Here is a 22,727-nt window from a genome sequence, read left to right as displayed (position 1 = left end):
TTGGATGGCAAGAATGGAAAAAGGAAGACCTCGAACAAAACGTATGGAACAGGTAAAGAAGGGTGTGAAAGAGAAGAAATACGTAGGTGTAAAAAGATGGGCTGATAGGAGAATTGAGTGGAGAGCTGCGTCAAACCAATCTTAGGATTGGTGACCAGCGATGATGACCACAATCGACTGAATATTAAGTTAGTGAATGATATCATTGGTATCTTCCACGAACAAGATAAGTACGCGAAAAATTAAACATGCTAAAGAGCGAAGTTCAGCCGCTATGAATTGGGAAAGGGGATAGAGAAACTATAAACGGGGTCTGAAATACCTGCCATCCCGCGCCGGTGATGCGGTAACACTGTTTCCCTCTTGCTTTGTAGGCGTTCCATTCAATTAAAAAATAGGGGCACGCACCTAAAACGTGAGGGAATGAATGTGTATTTTAAACGTAACGACATTTTTGGGATCAAACTTGACGGCTAATTTTGAAATCAATTCTTCTGAAATGTCGTGACTATGCGTTTTTTACTCACATTATACCAATGGAAAGGGAAAATTTCGTGGTTTTTTGAATGCCAATGATAATGGATGTTATTATGAGGACTGCTTTAGGTCATTTTACCCACATTCTTCATCTAAGTTAAGACAAATTTTCCTCCCCACTTTCTTCTCTTGCAGACCCATAATAACACAAGAATACATAGGAGATATACATATAAATCAATATTTTAAAACTTTTTATTCCGTTACAAAACCATTCTGCGGTAGAAGAGTTTCCTTCATCACGAATATTTTTTTATTTCCGTATATTCAAACAAACTTTTATTTGTGAGAGATAAATGAATGATTACACGTATTTTTAAATTTTTTTTTACTAATAATTATCATACCACCAAAAGCAGCAAATATTGGCCTTATAGATCGCAGTTTTTCAACAAATTAACAATAACCCATCAACGAACCACCTTGCTCTCATTTGCAGCAAACCTACCCAGTCGGGACTCGATCCCTTCGCTTTTATAGGCGGGGACTTACTTTATGGCAGCCAAAGAGGCCGGCAATTCTAAACTGGCATGAGTCACTTACGTTAAACTATAGTGGAGAATAAAGAAAAGGGCATCTTGAAGAGCTGTGCAAGAAGCTTATGAAAAAAACTTAAAAAGTCGTAATATCCCATGCAAGTCTTTATAGGTAGAGCGAAAACTCGTGGCTTCCTAGCGCAAAACCGGTGTGGGATGGGTTACAGAGAATAGAGCAAAAAAACACACGAGAAAAAAAGAACGACTGGATGAGGGGAAAGAAAATGAGGTGAGGCGATCGTAGAGTTCTCATCGCCAGCTGAGGAGCAAGAAGTTTTCCCTTCGACGGTTAGATGTCGCGCCAGTTGTTTGAGATTCATTCCTCCAGCGACGGCAGCGCCGTAAACTGAGCGACTTTCCTTTCTCGAGGAGGATAATAAGAGCGGGATTTGAATTAAAAGCAGGGCAGATCACCGGTGCAAAGTTTAGAGGAGCTTAAGAGTTTGAATTTTCAAGAGCGCTCAGAGTGACTCCGCAGCGAGTTCACGCTGAGGCCAACTTTGACACACTCAAATTCAGTATTATGATTGGAAACGGAAAAAAATGCATATTAAATACTAATAAAATTATTCATGGTGAAACAAAAACACAGTACTATTCCACAAAATTTATTTAACCTGTCCACTAGTTTCAACGTTTACACCGTCATTATCAAGACTAACTAATAAAATTATGTTAACATTTACAAGTTACTTATTGGCCACCCGGCGTTGCTCGGGAAGTATAGTACCCAGATAAGTGGGAACCTTGGAATTAATGGTTACATGGCAGGATTTTTATGTTTTCCCTTTGAGCTAGCTGAGAAGTGTGCCTATTCTGCAGGATGTCCAACCACAGAATTTGTATGACATAACGTAACAAACTGTAATGAGAAAACGACGCTCAGAACGAAACCGAAAGTAGCACTACGGGATTTGGAACATGAGATGCAACTACTTACTAACTCTGGTCGCAATCCGTGCAGCCGTACGGAAACGCATAGCGGACAGACAAACAGACATCTTTAAGATAATTGTAGTAAGTATTTTAAATTGTAGTAAGGTATTTCACATAAATATGAGGTAGAATGCCAGGCATTTCAGACCCACAATCAAAATTCACAGACGCTAGCAGCGATTGTAACGCCACGCTTGGCTTTTAATTGAATGACGGTTGTAAATTCGTAAAGTGACGGAAAAGCCGCGGAAAAAGGGACAGTGGGAATGACAGTGCGACTCAGAAAATGATGGGTCGAGCGATCATTCTTTTGGTCCCTGAGAACCTTTCGCGGGAGCTATCATTCCGAGGGACGGAAAACATGATCGTGTGGTTCAGGCTTAAAACACTGGCGGGTAAATTTTAAACATCCGGGGCAGGGGAGAAATACAGTTGCTTTCCGCAGGCTCAGTTGCACTTTACCGCAATCATATAATTGCAGAAAAAAAGTAAAGTCTTCTTAATCCAATACGCCGAATTTCCACCATATCACGCCTGAATCAGTTGAATTGATTTATAAGTAACTCATTAATTATAAACATAAAAAATCAAAATAAGTTGAAATTAAATAAAATTATACGTAAGGTTCAACTTATTGTAATTCCCACTCTACTTCGCATTAAATCTTAAGGAAATACAATGCCCAATCGAACTAAATAACATGAGAACAAACTATATCGTCGTCAAAAGCCAATCAGACATAATACCTCCCATCGAAGTTTGCCGAAATTTGTTCGCCTTTAATTTTTCAAAACCTCGGAATACAAGTAAAGAAAGGCGCTTTATTTACGTGAGCATCAATAGAAATCGAAGGTCATTCAATTCATTTGATTTCTGAATCATGACGCTATTACGCATTAGAATAAGAAGAAAAATTAAAATGAAATCTTAAAAAAATCTGAATAAATTCAATTCAATGTCTCCATTTGACTAGATCATCATCCATTTAGCCACACTATATTTCCAGGTCCGATAGAAGCGATAAATTAAAGAGAGATGTTTTGCCGAACGGATAGATATGGGAATTCGTTTTTCCCCCGAACCATAAAGGACTTTAATAAACGCTAGTCCCAACCTCGTTAGAGCACTTCATTTTTTTTATCTGTAAACGGCTGGTGTCCTAACACCCCCTGCCACACGCCTTTAAGGCGGCTTGCGGGGTATTATGTAGATGTAGACATCATTGGCACAATTAATACAAATCCAACGCAATGACTGGAATAAATATTTTGTCTAAATGTGTTAGAGCGTGAACTGCCAATTTAAAGGAGTTATGAAGTTAAGAAAGTCACTTACTTGAAATGGTCCAGGATCTCCTTATGCTTCTCTTCACGATATCCGATGCCGGTACGTAAACTCGATTGTCACGCCTCCTACTCGGCCTCCTCACGAACTCGTTCATCCATTCACCAGTGGCCACCTGAATCTCCCTGCAAGACAAAAGAGACGGATTCAAAATTAGATACGCTAATTACCAGGGCTGAGTAGTATTTCAGGTACAAGTGTTTTAAAATACGCATTTGAAATATATTTGTTATTTGTATTTGGTAATTCAAATACACGATCTGAATGTATTTTGTAATTCAAATAGAGATTTTTGGTATTTTCCGCTTCTAAAATATAAAAATGCATTTATAAATACTTTTGAAATAGTTGTGATAACACTTCTGTAACATTATTCTTCAGATACCACTTCGTTTTCGTTATCATCGTTTTCTTCACGTTTGCAACTATCCATTACGTGCCAAGGCAGGCTATATTTTTTAAAGATCTCTTAGTGTCCATACAAATGTATTTTGTATTTTAAAAGGTTTTTAAAATACTCTTTTATAGTTTGTTTCTCAAAATACCCAAAACAAAGGTAATTTGTAATTTTTATTTCAATAACATTTGGAGCGGTATTTTATATTTCAAATACTCCTCGGCCTGTATTTTGTCCAGCCTTAGTTATTATCCTCTTCACAGCGGGGCAGATGTATCAAATCGTCAAGAGGATTCTTGGGGACAGGGACACGTGGCGTCCAACGATCGAAAAAAAAGTATTTTATGCATACATCACACGCTCAGTAATTCAACCCGATGGAGGGTGTGAAGGACATGGGGAAAAATCACCTTAGAACAACTCCATATTTCCAGTTCGGCCGGAAACGATACGATAAAAGAGATACTTTACTGAACAGACGGGTTCATTTTTCTTTAGAACATAAGTGCTGAACTCAATTAATACTAGGTGGAACTAAGGTAGACTTATTTATCACAACCTACACCTTAATTAAAAATATTGTATTTTCTTACACATAAGCGACCCATGTCCAAAAACATCTTACCACACGCCTTTTCCGGGCTAGTACATTGATAATGATAGTAATACCAAATGCTTATAAAGCAAAGTAATGAACATGATATTTGTGCTACACATATGAACATTTCGCAGAAAACGATGTCCAACAGAATTCCCATTTGCACGACCTAATCCCTTACAGCCCAAAGATTAAGCATCAAGGATTAAACTTAATATATATCGTACTTAACCCGGGATTTGAATCTAAAAACCCAGGATTGGGAGCCCCACACTACACCAAGATCATTAATTATAATAATAACTTCATTTAACTTGCGAAATTAAGACTATAAAATACTCCTATTACATTTAACAATTCTGGACATTTAAACGTCCCTGCTCTGCGTGATGTAAACTCAATCAGGTGAGATTCGAACCCGCGACCTCAAGGTTGACAGGATGGAACGTTTACCCGCCGCTACTGAGGCCGGCATATAAAGATCTGATTAGATAAAAAGACATCACTTTACCCAGCTGAAAAAAATGTGTGATAAGGCATATTTTTCATAAAACGAATACAATTATTAAAACCCTTCATAAAATACGAAAACAAAAAAGGAGAATAATGAACAATAAGTCACGTTCCGCCCCGTTTAGAGAAAGATCAAGTTTTCATCCCCAAGGGTACATCATCCCTTATTTTCCACCTCCATTCCTGACACCCCTCCGAGGAACACAAGTCTTTCGAGCTGTTCATCAACTTCAGACGCTAACTAGTTCCCCTGGAGGCTCATGAGAAGAAGGAAGGTGGGATAAGTCGGAAGTATAATTAGGTCGGAAAGTCCCCTCCAAGTATTCCGACAGATCAACACACGACCTCGAAGAAAAGGGGAGCAGAGATACCGTGGCAACGGTTTTGTTATCAAACCGTGAAGAGAGGATTATAAGGCTACGAACTTAAACCAATAACTGCACACTCGAAGACAAGACTTTTTAATCGACGCTGTCATGACATTCGCAGGAAAATAATATTGAGGCGATAACCTCTCCATTTCCTCCAACGTAGATATTCGCCTTATCTCTTTTGGGGGAGGGATATACATGGAAAGTTGAAGAAAGAAGCACTGGAGGTAGGAACGAAGTTATGGTGAATGGGATAAAGAAAGGAGGGACTAATGTATAAAAGCATCAGTAGCGGATTTAGGGTGGTATAAAATCGTTTCAGGCTTGATTTGGTGGAAGTTCGATGTATCTATGATGAAAGAACACAAATGGTAATTTCCACACTTTTTAATTATGACAAAGGGATTAAGTTAGATTTCATGGAAAAATTCGAAATTGCGAATAGCCCGGAGGGACTTTGTGATGATGTTTTATTTTGTATTGACTCACCATTTATAAGTTACGCATCCCCATGAAGCCAAAACCCTGACGTCATGAGGATGCTACACTTCATTCACTTGTTCACCAAAACTGTTTCCACCCCCCACTCCCCTCACACCAATTCCATATGCTCCCATTCTTGGCCTGGGTAAAAATTCTGAGAGAGCGCTGATTGTATCACCTTTAAAATGACACAAAAAAACCATGATCGGTTGTAGAGTTTTGGGATTGAAAAGTTACCATTTATGTTCAAAAGGAAATTACCATTTGTGTTCTTTCATCGTGTATTTAGGGGGGTCACATGGTTCATTACCCCCCTCGAAATTTTATCATAATTTCTTTTATTTTTATTACTTAAGTTGTTTTGTATCCCTAATTGTCCAAAATAATTCAATTCCTGTAGTTATGAATGAAAAATTCGGCTCGTATCTCGTGTAGAAGTTCCCAAGCCCCGCTCACAATGAATAAAACCTCGTTCCTCTTCATATGATAATAATAATAATAATATATTTTTTATCGCTCCGAAAAATTTTAAAATATCATTGATACAAAAGCAGGTTAGAACTTTAGGTGATCCAGCGGCATTTTCTTGTTACAAGAATCACCTTCAGAAAACAATCGTATATGGTACGTATAGTATTTGGAGGGGGCGACCGACAGCTGAGATCATTTGTGCCATGAGGGATGGGTTGGTAAGGAGGGGTGGAGAGAAACCCAGCGTTGGCATTAGTCTGCTCTGACGAAAGGCGCCATGGGGACCATAGTATAACGTTCCACACGACGGACGCGTTGCACTTGAAGTGCCCTCCACACAACATTCAAGCAGGGATCTGGTAATCTCATTTTTTGAGTGGAGTTCTATTATTCTAGTTCAACATCCGTAAATCATTCTCCAAATGATAATCCGACCCTGGAATAATTGCTAATGATTCACGAAAATCAAGGAGACTTCTCATTACTACTATTGATTCATTCTTCATTCCTGTAATCGTAGGCAACTTTAGAGGGGGGTCACGGTGGCACGTGCCCCCCCCCTCCAAATTATTAAAAAAAGTTTTCATCATTACCTTAGTTTTGTTTTTTGTATTACGGAACCTACGGATCATTTAATTTCATATAAATAACTTTCACGTTAAAATAAATATAACATTTCGTACAGTATTTGTTGCATCTTGTTTTTAATTTCAAATATGAGAGTATCATTTGCCTGGCAGGCCCTTGTGCCCCCAAGAAAAAATCCTGGATCCGCCCCTGCCTGTAATAGCAATTACATTTTAGCTAGGAAACTTTTCCTACATTTGTTGCGCTCGGAATGTCCTCCACATTTCATTCAAGCAGGGATCGGGTAGTCTCTGAAAATCCAATGCCACCGTCGGAATTTGAACCCGAGCACAAGGAGTGGGAAGCCAACACTCTAGCCACCACACCAACCCGATCCCCGAAAACAAACGCAATACTTCGTATGCTTGAAAAAGAAAGAGTCTTTTACATGCAAAAACTTTCAGTCTCGTAACGGTCTTGCTTTCAGTCCACTTCTCCTTCAACTCTGGCATACCGCCCGACAAAAAAATAACTCTGGTCCTTAAATTATTTCCGCCAAAAAGCATCCATCATCGAATTCATTCACGCTCGGCAATATGGGCGGCTGCGAGATACGTCGACAAAATTAAGTCATAAAATTTGAGTCATAACGTAAAACCCGGAAACCCGCTTCGAAAAAGGGTTCCTCAGGGTTTTCCATCACGATGGATTCACTATGGGAAAGTGCCCGTTAGATGCGAGAACTTTGCGAAATGTTTTTTTTTTTTCGGAGACGGCGCCGGTGGGTATATGAGGGCGAGAAGGATGAAGAGTGATAGTGGAAAGATCACGAGGGATGGATATGCATGAGGGTTGGGAGGAGAAACATTAAGGTGGAAAAATATGCTGAGTCAGATGAAGGGGTTAGGGCCCATACCTGGAACAGGCAGGGTAGGGGGGGCGCGTGCCCCGGGCGGCAGATTTCAGGGGGCGGCAAAATTTGAAAAGTTAATATAAATAATTTTTTTTCAAAATTGTAATGCCTCAATCAACACTGTATTATTTTATTTGATTATGTTGCGCATTATATCAATTTTATGACACTGACACTCTGAACCAAATCATTTTCTTCATTTTAAGACGCGACCAATACAATTACATATAAACAAATTTTTGCGTAGAAGCAACTGAGTTACAATGCATACAAATTATTTGTGTTAGTCAAGTATGAGTCTATTTTAGTGTATTAATATTATCAATATCATTTTCGATGTGAAATTTAATGTGTGATATGAAGATGAAGAAATGTGTTTTTAGACGCAAGAGTAATAATGTTTAAATATGAATAAGTGTGTTAACATAAGAGCTATTTACAAGTGTTTTTCATAAATAAAAATTCTTAATAGCATACATGCGGTGTCTAATTTTAACTAATCAATCTAAAAAATGGCTAACGAAGATATTATATTTTAGATGTGAGGGTGAAGGGTAGGGAGAAGGGGAGGGGGGGCAGCTAACTGATCTTTCCCTCCCCCCCTTGAAAAAACTCCTTCTTTGGGTTAGGGCACCAGTTCCAGGGACTTGCTATGATGAAATCCTGAGCGATGAGACGGAGGAAAGTGGAAAAACCCTGACGAATAAATTTGCGAGGTATATCTTACTTTCGCTCAGAGTGAGAAGAAGTGCGGGAAAAGCTTCTCCTGAATTCTCGCTTCCAGCGCTCCTTAGGAGGTTTATGTCGCTCAAATATTCTTACCCACCCCAACCCTCGGTCGTACCCTAACTTCTCAATTTACGTTCATACTCAGCCGCAAGGCCATCTGCGTACAAAATTGGATTTCAGGGGATCCATTCCGATTTGAGATTGATCGCCTCAGGTGATCGCAGCATAAAGTAATGAAAGGTTATGCTCAGTAAAAAAAATATTAGTGTATAAATAAAATATTAGTGGCGCTACGGCTGAATATTAAAAGAGACTGAAATAATTAAATAACGACTCAAAAGAGCAATAAGTCAAAATTCAATAAATTATGATCATTCAGAAAAATATAATAACACATTTAAGATGAGATACGTGCATCAAAATAACACCCAATGAACAAGTTATATACACCCAAAGATTAAACCTAGAGGTTGGTTTGAATTGGTGAGGATAGATCTCACCCCGGCCTAAGGCAAGGGTGTGTGAATAATGAAACATTTAGGATAAGCTGGGCAGTTCCTTTCTCGATTCCACTTATATTCGAGGATTTCTGCTGGGGGTCTAAAGTCTTTTCGCTATTACTGACAATGAGTTGGATAGATAGTAGGTGAATAAAGGACCGCTTTTTGTGAGCAAATAGGGAATGGCTTAAGACATTTATCCCTTTCGAGTAAAATTGGTTGCTTCAGAAGTAACCCGGATGGACATGTTGAAAAATCATATTGTAATAATCCAACTTTGTAATTTCCACTGAAATTTCATTTGATACTCGAACGACGTATTTCATCTCACAGAAGAACATGAATACGTCAACGTGTGCTGAAAAGCATGATGTGAGTTTCAAATAAAATTTCAGCGGAAATGAAAAAGTATGACTATTCCATCACGTATATACTTTGAGGCTCATTTTACAGGAGTGAAGGAGAAACTGTTAGATATTTTAGAGATGAGTATGCATGCGTTATTGAATGCATTCATTTACGATTTCATATATGCAGATATTGTTTTACAATATTACAAACTTGGAAACTAATTAACAACAACTATCATAATTCTGTGTTGATACAGATATTTTTAACTCCTGTCACCCCAAGAATTCAATGTTCCGTTTTTGCTAGAACCTCACAATAGATGACCCTTGATTACTAGCAAACAAATATATAAAATGAATAACAAATAAAATATACAGCATCAGTTTAACTAAAACATACCGTGCTTTTCAGAAATATGAAAAGGGCGTTTAATTTAAGATAAAAACACGACTAAATATTCGAAATTATATTAATTTGTATATTCTTGGACATTTTGCGTTGTGCGGCGCAATTTCTTGAAGTTAAACACACATTTTTCTTTCGCTGATGGACAAAAAGAGATGGTAAACAGTCTGTTTTATTTTCTCTTTTGCCACAAGTTTGCCCACGGCTTTTATTCCTGAGAATGATTTGATTCTCGGAAGTAATTAAATTTTGTTATTCCGGCAGGGCACGTGGAGGAATTAACTGCAACAGCAGTCATCAGCGTACACTCAGACAAGAGTAAAGTTTACTTTCCATCAAAACCACCTGACCCTCAATTATCGACCGGCAAAGTAATTGCCCCACACGGCTCGCTTGGAAGCTTTCGGTATTCAAAAAGCCTTCGCCAAAATAAACATCGTCGAGCTGAAATTTTAAACGAAGACGATGTTACCGCAGATTTGAGATGAACCCTGCTCCGCGGCTTCCCATTATCCTTGGAAAACCTTACCCGGGGGTTAGTTACATTATATCATAAACATATCTGAAAGCGGGGCCACCTCTTTTCACTTAGATTTTCATTTTATTCTCAATATTAATCTCTAATCTAAAGAATCTACCAAATTGAGTTACGGCCCAAGATAATATTTGATAAAAACAAACGATGCTATAAATGAAGAGTATTTATACTTTTTTTTGAAACTCTCCTAGGCTAATTTACAGTATACTCTATCTTTATCCACGGAGCTGAATCATGAGTTATCGACTAAAGTACGGAAAAGAAGCAAAATACCTCCAAAAATAAAGAGTGAAGGAAGGTTTTCGGTCCCACAAGAGAAAATGGAACTTGAAGAATGAAACATAATAGGGAAATCAGGGACCTATTTACCAGAGGTTGTAGCTGACGCCGGAGATAGCGATGGGTAGGGCGCATTTTAAGACGAGAATAAGAGACCCTATTAAAACAGGCTTGGACAGTAAACCCTGATGGAGGACGAACTCCGGGACGTCCAAAAAATAGGTGGAAGGATGAGGTGATTATTGATATGAGGAGAATGAGAGTCAGCGAGGAGGATTCCGAAGTTCGGAAGAATTGGAAGCAGACAGTGGCGAGGTTGAATACCATCTAAGTTATACATTGCCGTGGGAATACGTAGTTAATTTATAGCCCAATTATAACCAATCCTTCTGAAAAGAAGACCTTACCACGTGAAGAAACTTGAGTGCAGCTCCTACTCTTAGTCCTATCCCCAAAAGCTGAGTCTGCCAAGGATAGATGATACATACATACCAGCAGCGGGTCCAGAGTAGGGACGATGGGTTAGAGGGCTCTCCTCTCCTGTATATATTCGACAACTGAACAGCATTTTTTACAGTGTAAATTGGATATCCAAGGGGAACTGTAGCTCCCCCCCACAAGCCCCTCTCTAGATCCGCCACTGATAATTACTGATCTCTAAAGTTGCGGACGCTTGAAATTTGCACTAAAAGGTCACGTAATGGAATAACTAGGTGGTTGTGGAGAGCTTTGATTTGTCTTTTTTACTCGTTTGTTTAAATAGTACTTGCAGTATAGTGTACTGCGTTAGCTCGTCTTTAGGAATGCTCCTGAACTGAGATCTTCTGTCTCCATTGGCAGATAAAAAACATCGAATGCATCGAACCTAACCCATGATCAATATAAGAACGCTGATTTTTAAACAAGATCAATATATCGGTGCTTAACTGAAAAAAATTAAGCCATGGAAAAATCAGTGGAAAGCGTGCGATTCCAAATCCAACTGGTTTATTTTACATACGGTAATTATATTGAAGAAATACGGGAACACAAAAAGCTAAGCAGATGATACAATAAAAAAGAGAGTGGCATCTGATTAAATTCAGAATTTTTTCATTAAAACGATTATTTTACTAAATATAAAATCAGAATATGTTCTACGTAAAATCAAAACAATGGATTCGCTCGCTACAAAAAAGGTATTCGCCTTCTACAAGAATATGGTGTAAGTAAAAACAATTGAGAAAAAACTGAATACCTTCGGCCTCAATTCAGGGACAATTTATCGGTGATTTAAAAAGTATCTTAGCCGAAGATTTCCACTATACATGCCTCTTATAGATGACCAGTTTTACCCTTCAGCCAACATCGTATTCAATTAAGTTAATTCCACTTCCGTGTTTCCCTAAAGAGTGAAGGAATGAGAAAATTTATGAATACGAACAAAGTAAATGCTTACGTCAATTATCATTCACGTCAAATACACAGGGGAAACTACCCGTAACTCCATAATTTCTCATCAGAGTGAGTTTGAAACGATTTTAACGAGTTTCGTGCACTAATGTTAAGGAGTTAAGAATCACATCGCTGCCTCTTCATTAAACTTTCCGCATTTACTGCTTCACCGTCGGCCGTTCAACCGCACAAAGTTTGAAATATGGCGAAAGCTAGCATCGCAAGACATATGACAGGAAATCCCTCGAACACCTTGGATGCCACCCTTGATAAATGGCCTAGGTTTAAGAAAAAAGGGAAACCCGAGGAAATCTTTCGGAGAATAAGAAGGGTAAGTAAGGAATGTGGACAAAAACTGAGAATGAATAAAACTCTTGAATAGCAAAGATTATTATCCTCGTTTTCTGGCACAATTCTTCAACGCTCAGCTATACCGTAGTTCATGGACACTTCTTCCTTTTAACTAGTGGGAATGGGTTATTGCGGTTAGAAATTTCGATTTATTCGTCAAATTTTCGTCGATTAATTTCTAAATTCCAAAATAAAAAAAGCACGAATATATCATGTATACTCATGAAATGTATAATTCTTCTTTAAAATGTACGTATTTTGCATGAAATTTTTAAATTTTTTTCTTAGACTCTATTTCAATTTTCACTATTATTCACAATATTTATTTTTAACGTGCATACGCCAAATATTGTTTAAAATTAGGTTTGAAATTCTGTTATGCTTTCATGTAGTCAAAAAATCTGAACAAAAAATTTAAAGGGAAACAAAACTTTCGAGTTATATTTTATGATAAAATTACTTCTGTATTATTATCATTACTGTTATTGTTATCATTTTCTGTCTCTTGCTATCTTGCGAGGCTTTTTCACAGTGAATGGACCAAGTCAAGTTTAGCTATGTTTTGTCTATTTATTTTATGGAATTGAACCGTCGGACAATAAGACAGGTGCCAAGGATGACTGATTTTAGACACCCTGAAAAAAGAATGAAACTACAAGTGATTAGATATTTTTTTGTCTTGACCTTTTATGTATAATGATGTTAAGTTCTTGGAATTTAGGCCAAATAATTAAAAAGTAATTTGGCTACGTTTCGGTTTATTTTAAACCATACTCAGGGCTTTAAATAAAAAAAATATTGAAAAATATTGATACACAATTAAAAGGCTACAAGAAATATATTTTTTACAATAATATAATTTAAAAAAATAAATAAAAAGAGGGAAGACACAAGAATTTTGACACACCCAATTTTCACAGGATTGATTATTGATATAGTAACTATGTTATTACCTAACTAAGTTCAAATTTAATTCATTTTAAATTAACTAAGTTTTAATTATAATTTAGTTTTGAATTATTTGGCCTAAACTCCAAGAACTTAAGATCATTACTACAGGTAATGAGCGGGTAATACGCCACCAAAAATATAGTTCGAGCGGGATTGATGCGTCCTCTTCACCTGTCTTAAATGATAGAATAAAAGTGATGATAATGATGAAGACTATGAGACATTGTGATACGAAGAAGAATAAAATTAAGGATTAGGTGAGGGTATGAAATTACGAGGATCGAGACAGGGATGACAGAGAAAAGATTATACGAGGCCACAGGTTGCATTAACGAGACGAAAAAGGGTCGACTAACAAGACACTTCCCTTCCCTTGATCATCATCTCCAGCCGGAGGCAACAATCGGTGATTTCAGGGATCCTTAAACCATTAAGATCCAAGGGACATAGAGGTTCCAATGAAAAATGAAAAAGAAGAAACTCTTTGCTTTCACATGAAATATTTATTCACACATTTACACGACCATGGTTTCAACGTAAGACGTCATCATCAGGTGAACTATACAGAGGTCCATCACATCAATTTATACCAGGCTATGAGGGGGAGGGAGGAAGGTATCTAGGTTGAACGGATTGGTCAACAGAGATGAGGGAGGGGGAAAGAACTTAGTCGTACGGCTGAAAGAAGTTAGGGGGAGGAGGATCCCTTAGGGAGGGTATGGCAGGTGGAAGGGGAGGTTCAGGGGATTCTTCTTCTTCATTTTTCATAATGAATCGCTTTCACAAAGTTACGCCTCAAACCATCAATTTTTAATGTTCCAAATTTTTGAAATTCTCTAAAAAAAATGAGAAGGTGCATGATTGTAAGGGAACCCCAATCTAAATAAATTATAAAATTCACGTTTTTTTTAAGTTTTCACGATTTAAATGTCCTCAAATTCACGGTCTGTTGATAAACCATTTTCGATATAAATATTGACCATGTAACTATCACAGGCCGCACGTTAACTAAAAAAAACGCGATAGACGCCATGAATGAAAACGCAGCAATGAAAGTGCTATCTCTGATGACGTCACCTATAGAAACTCATGAGAGCTCAAGGGGAGCTCTTCTAGGCTACAACCACCGGGGCCCGGAACCAGGCCCGAGGCTTATACGCCAGGACACCCGGGGAGGGGCTGGAGTGGAAGGAAAAAGGATGGAGACACCGTCGCGATCGGAGCCCGCCGACGCCTCCAGGGAAAGGAAAGGGTTGGAAGGGAGTGGAATAGGGTTAAAACACTCCAATGCTATGGAAGCAGAAGAGGCCCTACCTAGCGAAACCATGCGTGCGCAATTTTACTACCACCATCCCGGGGAGAATTTTTCTATGAGGAAGAAAAATCCCAGATAGGGACAGTGGGAAGACGTCACCTATAGTTAGAAAAAAAATTCAGGGCCGGCTAAGGGTTGTGAGTGAGAAAATGGAGGCAGCAGGGTGGCAGTTACGAAGTGTCTGAATTTGCGGCAGGGTTAAGGAACGCTTTGGTTACCGGTCTTCCAATCACAGGTTTAAGGTCAATGTATCGTCATGGCACACAGAGCAATTACTGCGCTTCGAATACACGTGTGCAGATAAAGGCGTGAAAAGTGTCTGCGCTTGACTGAACTTGAAATATGATCGACGAATCCATTTTTCTTTTGTATGATCTTAGGTTTTCCCGGCGTATCAGTTGCAGAAGAGTTTCTCGGGTTTTCCACCGGTTGATGTCGTCCATGTCTCCCGACGTTTCGATCCGCGACTTGCTGATCATCCTCAGGGGATCTTCCGAATGCCGTTCTTCAAAATTCTTTCCGTATATATACACTCCCTCCGAGTTCAGGTGTAACCTGATTGGTTCACGCTTGTGGAGGTTTTTCCCGCCATTTTTGTCGTATATAATGGACTTCATTAGAACTAGAACGAAGGAACATCAAAGGTACTTACGGCTGGCCCAACCGGAAAAGTCTGCAGTGGCGGAGCATAGCATCAACGAAGACCATGCCATACAATGGAAGGAGACGAAACTGCTATGCCGAGCACATGGCTACTGGGACCGCCTTGTCAAGGAAGCCATTCAGATCCGCATCAACCGCAACAACTTCAACAGGGACACTGGTTTCCAAATCAGCAATGCTTGGAGACCAATAATGAAGTCCATTATATACGACAAAAATGGCGGGAAAACCTCCACAAGCGTGAACCAATCAGGTTACACCTGAACTCGGAGGGAGTGTATATATACGGAAAAAATTTTGAAGAACGGCATTCGGAAGATCCCCTGAGGATGATCAGCAAGTCGCGGATCGAAACGTCGGGAGACATGGACGACATCAACCGGTGGAAAACCCGAGAAACTTTTCTGCAACGATTTTTCTTTTGTTCTGTCAATCGTAGTTCTACAGTCAAATTTGAGAGATTTTTAAGGTTTTATGAAGAAATGACGGCTTTTTCCAGTTTTTTTTTTTTCATCGGTAGATGAAATTCACGTCTTATTCACGGTTTTAAGGTTTTCACGGCCGAGTGGGAGTCCTGATAGAGCATATCAACAGGTAGACATACAGGAAGGAGCACGATAAAATACTGGGGGCTGTTGAGATATGGTTGTGGAGAAGAATGGGTGAAGTGAAATGGACGAATATGAAGATGAAAGACGAACTGCTAGACATTGTGGGTGAGGAGGGATAACTACTACAAGAAATAAGGAGACAGAACGTTCGGACGTAGTGAGCGGGGAGGGGATCATAAAACCAGTGTTAAAAGGAAGTACGTTAGGTAAGGGAGGGAGGGGAAGGAAGAGAATAGGATTAGGAAAATAAAGAGAGTAGCCATTAAGTGAGAACTGTAGAGAGAGGTACAATCTGGGCTGGATTAACAAACTCGGAAAAACTCAATGCAAAGCTACTTAAACAAGTAAAATAATTTAATAATTGCATGACTAATATAAGCTTCGGTTAACAGCCACAGTTATAGCTTATTTCTCCGTGAAACTCGGATCGCTATGCAAGCCCTAGACGCGAGTGATGACTTCTGTGAACTCATTGAAATACTCGGTGGGTGATAACATATTTAATGGCCGAATGGAGAGACCTCTATTGTGATACTCGAGGTCGAAACCGTCTACAGCACGAGAGAGGCGGGGAGGCTAGAGTCAACTACTTCCAACCTCGGGTTGCCTTAGGGGAGAGTTATACATGGCACAGTGGGTGACTCTGGGGGGAGCGAGCGTGACTTGTAAAAATTGTAATTAATCAAGAATAATTATAATAAAGTATTAATAGGAAAATCATCAATAATTATTGTTTGAGTATTCAACCGGTAAAAGTAGATTTTCAATGAGTATTTTCCAAATCGCCCCCACCTCACCCCATACCCAAATTGAGCTTCCTTCATATAGCCCCAAAAAGGCCTATTCACTTTGATTTACTTTTTTTTTAATTTATAATATTCCTACCTCATTCGCCTAAATATCTTTAATCGATTTAATTCGCCTTTCAATCTTCGAAGTAGGGTAGAAAAGAAAAAGGTGTTGTAAGTTTGTTACCATAAACGCCTTAAACCCACACGTCATAGTTAATATTGATTTGTAGCAAAGAATGGAAACTAAAAGGTTTTATGCATAAATATGAATGCAAAAAATATATTACTTACGACGTAATGATGGCTTAATACCAACAAAATAACAAGATAAATCATAAGATACCCAACAATACCATTGATATGTCAACGTGGTTTCTTAGGATAATTTCTTGTTATCCTCGGAGCTCTACTTCCGAATTCGGCCGAAAGTAGGCGCCTCACTTGTCTGGATTCGTCACAATAGATAAAATTGAAGGTTTTCTTCCGTGAGGGCAGCCTTTTTTTTAATACCACTGCTATGAAAAGTGTAGCCACGGCAGGAATTCCAATAGTGACGGAAGGTTATAAAGTGAATTCGTCAACTCAACCGTAGCAAAATGCCGCGAGGTTATGATCCATTTCCTTGCGTCTCGCAATCCCAGTCTTTCCTCCCGTGCAGGAGGAGAGCCATCCGAAAGGAATATCCGATTCAGGTTACATCCACCCATGCAGACTCCTCAATAATAATGCCTTTTGCTCGGCGGGACTCCCAATCTCTAATGTATGCATTTCTCTTCCACCTCCAGCGCATTTCAACAAAATCTCCGAGAGACGATTACGTTCCAAGACATCGATTACAGACAGAATGGAGGAAGCTGTGGGTGGAGGTGCATTATGATTTCCTAAAAAAAACAGATGTTTGAAAGCGAAAAGAAGATTCGTATTCACGTGCAGTAGGTTTTCCTTTTTACATTAATGAAAATTCCCTTTCTGCAGCATGGCACACAACAAAGCGAACGATTCGCAATAGGTGACCAAATATTAAAAAAATAAAGAGTGAGGTTACTGAATAAAATACTGAGTTCCGGCTCCTTCTCCGCAAATGCGCCATGCTAAGTGGGCATGGATAGTAGCCAAAATGGAAGATACTGAGATTTTGAGAGTGAAAACTTCAGGTTTTTGATCAAAAAACACTAAATAAATGGATAAAAAGCTAGAGAAAGTATTGAAAAATTATGAGTGAGAAATCGAAAGCGAAATACATTTTTGAAAGAATTAAATCTAGTGAACAGTGTCATGCCATGGAACAAGCCATGAAACGGGTAGATGTAGCAACTCTAATTATGAAGAAGCCTGTGGAAAGAAAGTAGTCCCCTTACCCTGAATGAATAAAATTTATAAGCCTGTGGCTTAGCACTTGGTGAGCTTTACCCTCACCTATCCTAACCGACCATTGTGTTGAAACACTAAGTCAGAGAGACACCCATTACCATACATGAGTATCAGTCTTAACAACGCAGTGTACAAAAATTACTTCCAAAAATTAAAAAAAGAATGCTTCTAACAACAGAGAAAGCAAACTATCGGTTGACCCCTGGGAATCATGACGGTATTGATATCGCGATTGATCTTAGCCCAGAGAGAGCCTACACCGGTAGAGGGTCTCCGACCACGGAAAAAATCCCAATCTTAACGGCTTCGGTGGAGGTCTGCATTTCATTTCACTAAAAGGTGGAATTAATCGAGTAGCCGTTGTAGCTCACCGATAACGACCGTAAATTGGGTCCTTGGTAAAGGTTTAAGCCTGAGTGAGAGTGACTTCCATTCCTATACCTATTATTCTCTTTTCTCAGTTCCATATTCGTTTACTAATACTGCTTCTATCAACAACCGAATCCTCCCCTTACCCGCTTATAAATCATCCCACTCTCTAGGAACTTCATCCGCCCCTAAATACACACTTCATCCAAACCCTTCTCTCCTTCAATAGCCTTTCCTCATACAACAATGCTAACACCTCGTAGAGGAATTGCACAAAAATATTACCAGAGTAATCAAATTGAGGACCCTAGAAATTAAGGGGTATACGTTATTTTTTCATTTTTTGAGATAAGCACAGATAATGAATAGCTGGTGGGTTACACAATGCTGCTGTGGCAAAGGGTTACAAGTGCATCAGCTACAAGCATAAAAATATAAATTCAGTGATTTACATATATCTCTTTGCTACAAAAATATTGTGTAGCCCACTAATCATTATCTGCAATATCTCCAAAAAAATTCACTTATTCCCAATGGCTTCCAAGGTCCTCAATTATTCCAGTAGCTTCAGGTCAGCGAATCCGAAAGCGAGTAAGAGAAAACATAAAAAATAATAAAAACTTAAAAAACAGGAGAATGAGATTTTACATCCCTTTCCACTCTAAAATAAAATTCTAAACAAAAAATGACTTCGTGGAGCATGTAAAAGAGAAACAAGTACGAGAAAACATACTACGGAATAAATGCATGAAATAATTCTTGAATGCATTACAAGTGTGGGCGGGAGAGGTAAACTATTTACCACAGGATTTCTTAAAATACATCACAAGGAAATGAAAGAAAAAAATATTCATTCACTCTTCCAAAACAGACCTTACGGGGAAAATAACAGCGCCGCGGTTTTTCCCTATCCTCAGACTAATCTATTTCTAACCTTTGACTGGATCTCTCTGCGTCTTCAGGAAAAGAATAAAATTAAGGTCCGCTCGTCCGCGGATGACGTTGTGTGGAGGAAAGACACGGCAACAAAGTGCTTTTCCTCCAGAGACTTTGGGTGATCAAATTATTTTTTTCCTACTCGGATGTATATATATATTATTCTCCTCCGCGGAATAAATTTCGCCCATGACAAATCCTGCGACAAAGAATAATCTCATTTTCCGACATGAAAAATAATACAAAAAATAATAGGAGATTAGCGTGGGTAAGATGAAACCGACTTTCGGAATGACTGACGGCAGTAATGAATACGTCAAGAGGAAAAGGGACAAACTGATTAAAATAAGATGCCCATGGGCACAACGGTGCTCGCTTTCTTTAGATCCCTGAATCCTCGCTCGCTACCAAAGATTAAGTGATTTTTGAGTAACGGGGCCAATCCGAGGCAAGGTCGCAAATGAGTTACATATGAGCAAGCGGAATAATGATTAATCATTCATAAATAATATGATATGAGTAATTGGAATAATATGGCATGACTGATTAATTGAAGTCTCGCAGTTAGCCGACGGGTTAGGTAAGTGAATATTTGATAAATAAAATTGGAACTGGAAGCTATTACAATTCAAAACGAGGTGAATGCAATTATTCATACTTAAGGTTTATTTTATAGGCATATTGGTGTGAAAACAAATATTGAAACACAGTGTAATCAATACAATTTCTTCTCAAAGTTTGCAGTTACATGCTAATATAACCGCAAAAAGTTCGTTTTTATCGATTTGTCAACGTTTTAAGCATTATGTTTAATAGAAAAAGATTCACCTCTTTTGTAGTAATGATGATGAAGTGATGCAATATAAGCTAAACATAAAAACTTCGGTGACCAAATGAAATTATATACGAAGAAATTGTCTTTTCAGTCGATTTGTTTTTTTTTATTTTGTAAAGGAAATTTATTTACTGAAAATTTCTTAACCATGCCGTAATAAATTACTTGTTTTTGTATAATTAGTAAACGGAGTGAATTACTTCAAGGTCTACAAATCATACTGTGTAACATTAAACGTTAATATTTCTGATTCGCTACCCTCTAGAATAAATTGCATCGCAAATTCATAGATTCTTTGGGGTATTTTGTTCCACGTTGTCCAAAAATGTAGTTTATATGTGACGGTAAAAATGCTCAAACTATATGGGCTATTTTATTTCCTTTTGTTGTGCCCAACATTTAACATCTCCTCATTCTTACACGTTTAGATTAAAAGCAAATCTTAATGCTTAAATCAAACGGTTACTGCTAAGTTTTGCACGATAAAAAAATTAACTCCACAGGAATCTTTCTTTTAATCCCTTCGTCCTATTTTAACCCGACGATCTTACACAATGATCCCATCGGTATAAACCAGCCCGTAAAAATACTCATCGCCCCTTCGAAAATCACGGGGCGGTGCCGCACAAACCACCAAGGGTACAAATGAAAGGGGTATAAAGACACTGGACCAAGGTATATAAAGGATGGAGTGGAATCGAGTGAAAGGAATTTCATTCTGGATTTTCACCGCACGCGAAATCGGTCCCTTTGAGAGAGGGAGAGAATAAAGGGTGGACCCAATGACAGATTTAACGGCGTGGTCCTATGTGAAAGGCATCCCAAATCTCGGAAAAGAAGATAAGTCAATCAGATGATGAAGGAAAGGGAGCGGAGGAAAACATTTTAAGGGCTCGTTATCAAAAATATACGTACTTGTTTCGCGGAAACAAATGAGCAGGAAAAAAGAACACATACGGAGAATCGAAAAGACAAAAAATATTTCTCCACAAAAAGGGAAAAGGATATTCATTTTATTCATTGAGTTTTCTTTCCTTCTCTTGACCTCTGCGTTTAATGTTTTCCATTGAAGTGCAATTTTATCTTGAAGTATTAGGTCTAGAATAGTTAAAAATGCAAATTTTTGCCACGTTTCGGCCTTAATCGAGGCTATGAACGAATATGAGTACATAACTGTGATACATAAAAGTCATAGAAGGTTAAAATAATGTTTTTACAATAATAAAATTTTAAAAAATAACTCATTTGTAAATTAATTAAAATTCCTTTTTCACTGAGTTACTCTTTCTCACAAATATATAAACCACAAGAGAGTCATAAAGGGAGCCTCCTCTCTGAAATGAGATAATGTAGCGCATTATAGTTTTAGGTTTCAATTCTTGACAACGGAAGTCCGTAGCTGGTTAGAGCATTTGGGCCGGACGTTCTTCGGAAATGATTATTCAGAGGTTTTGATTCAAATTTCAATTTATGCATCCAAACCTCGATTCGATCGAAGGGGAGATGGATGGAACTTTCATCTAATTCTACATACTAACCCGCAAACCGCCTAAAAGGCGTGTGGCAAGGGGTGTCAGGAAACCAGCCGTTAACGCATAAAAATGAAATGATCTAACGGAATTTACGGTTCGTGGACAAATCCGTTCGGCAAAATATCTCTACTGAGTTATGGTTTCTATCGGATCTGGAAATTTAGTGGTGTTCTAATATGATGTTCTCCGTGTCGCTCTAAAAGATATACATTCTCAATTGCTCAAGACAGACAAACCTTAAATCAAATTAACTTGTAGGAATCTTAAAATAATGTTATTCAGCCGCGTTTAGCTACTGGATGTCATAAGAAAGTTGTCATCGAAATATTTTGGCACTGCATGGGTAGAGCAAAAATTAAAAAAGTAAAATATCATATGGCATAAATCTGCTCCATCAAATGGGACCAAGATTGAAATCGCAGAATCCGAGTTCACGTGATAAAACTGATCGAATGATACGACGACATTAATTGCTACCATAGTATTTATTTCGATCGTAAACTTTATTCCCATTGACTTTACACTCACACATTAACCGGGAATATCAGGATTTTCACACAAATTATTTATTTAAAAATATTTAATTTGCCGATATTTTCCATTTCCATTATAATACTGACGTCATACTTTCAATATTGCCCTCACCTTTCCGCCTCTACACAGGCGTAAAGACCACTTTTGTATACATTTACGTAATTTGTGATTCCTTCGAATGACCTGACATGATTTGAAGCGAGAGGAGTTACAGAATACGCAAGTACAAAACGGTTGGTGAAGAACAAAGTAAAGCAGCAAAATGCGAGTCCATGCTCGTAAAGGTATATAACGATACATAAAATAAAGCGTTGAGAAAACGAAGGTAAGTAAGACCCTTAGCCTTAGACAGTGTAGGCCTTTAAGCTGATTACGAGCAAATTCTGCGTCAAAAGCCAGCAAGCTGGAACGAGCCTGGAAATTTAAGCCTTCGGAAGAGAAATAAAAACCATATGCCTAGGGTACAGGGCAAACTGACTCAGAGAATAAGGATAGTGTTGGGGGATCAGAGAGGATCTAGAAAAAGTAAAACAACACTTAGACCAAATCGGTATAAAGTCATTGCC

The 22,727-nt window shown here is 38.4% G+C and overlaps 1 protein-coding gene across 1 annotated transcript in view; it reads right to left on the bottom strand.

The window, feature by feature from the left end:
• Window positions 1-22,727, bottom strand: part of LOC124161372 — a 495,044-nt gene that overhangs the window by 89,082 nt on the left and 383,235 nt on the right. Inside the window, exon 4 of the mRNA XM_046537686.1 lies at window positions 3,345-3,478. Within this exon, the coding sequence (XP_046393642.1) occupies window positions 3,345-3,478 (134 nt within the window). The remainder of the gene's footprint in view (window positions 1-3,344; window positions 3,479-22,727) is intronic.

This window comes from Ischnura elegans, chromosome 6, assembly GCF_921293095.1.
Source record: "Ischnura elegans chromosome 6, ioIscEleg1.1, whole genome shotgun sequence".
In the NCBI taxonomy this organism is placed as follows: domain Eukaryota; kingdom Metazoa; phylum Arthropoda; class Insecta; order Odonata; family Coenagrionidae; genus Ischnura; species Ischnura elegans.
This window is presented reverse-complemented; position numbering and strand designations above follow the sequence as displayed.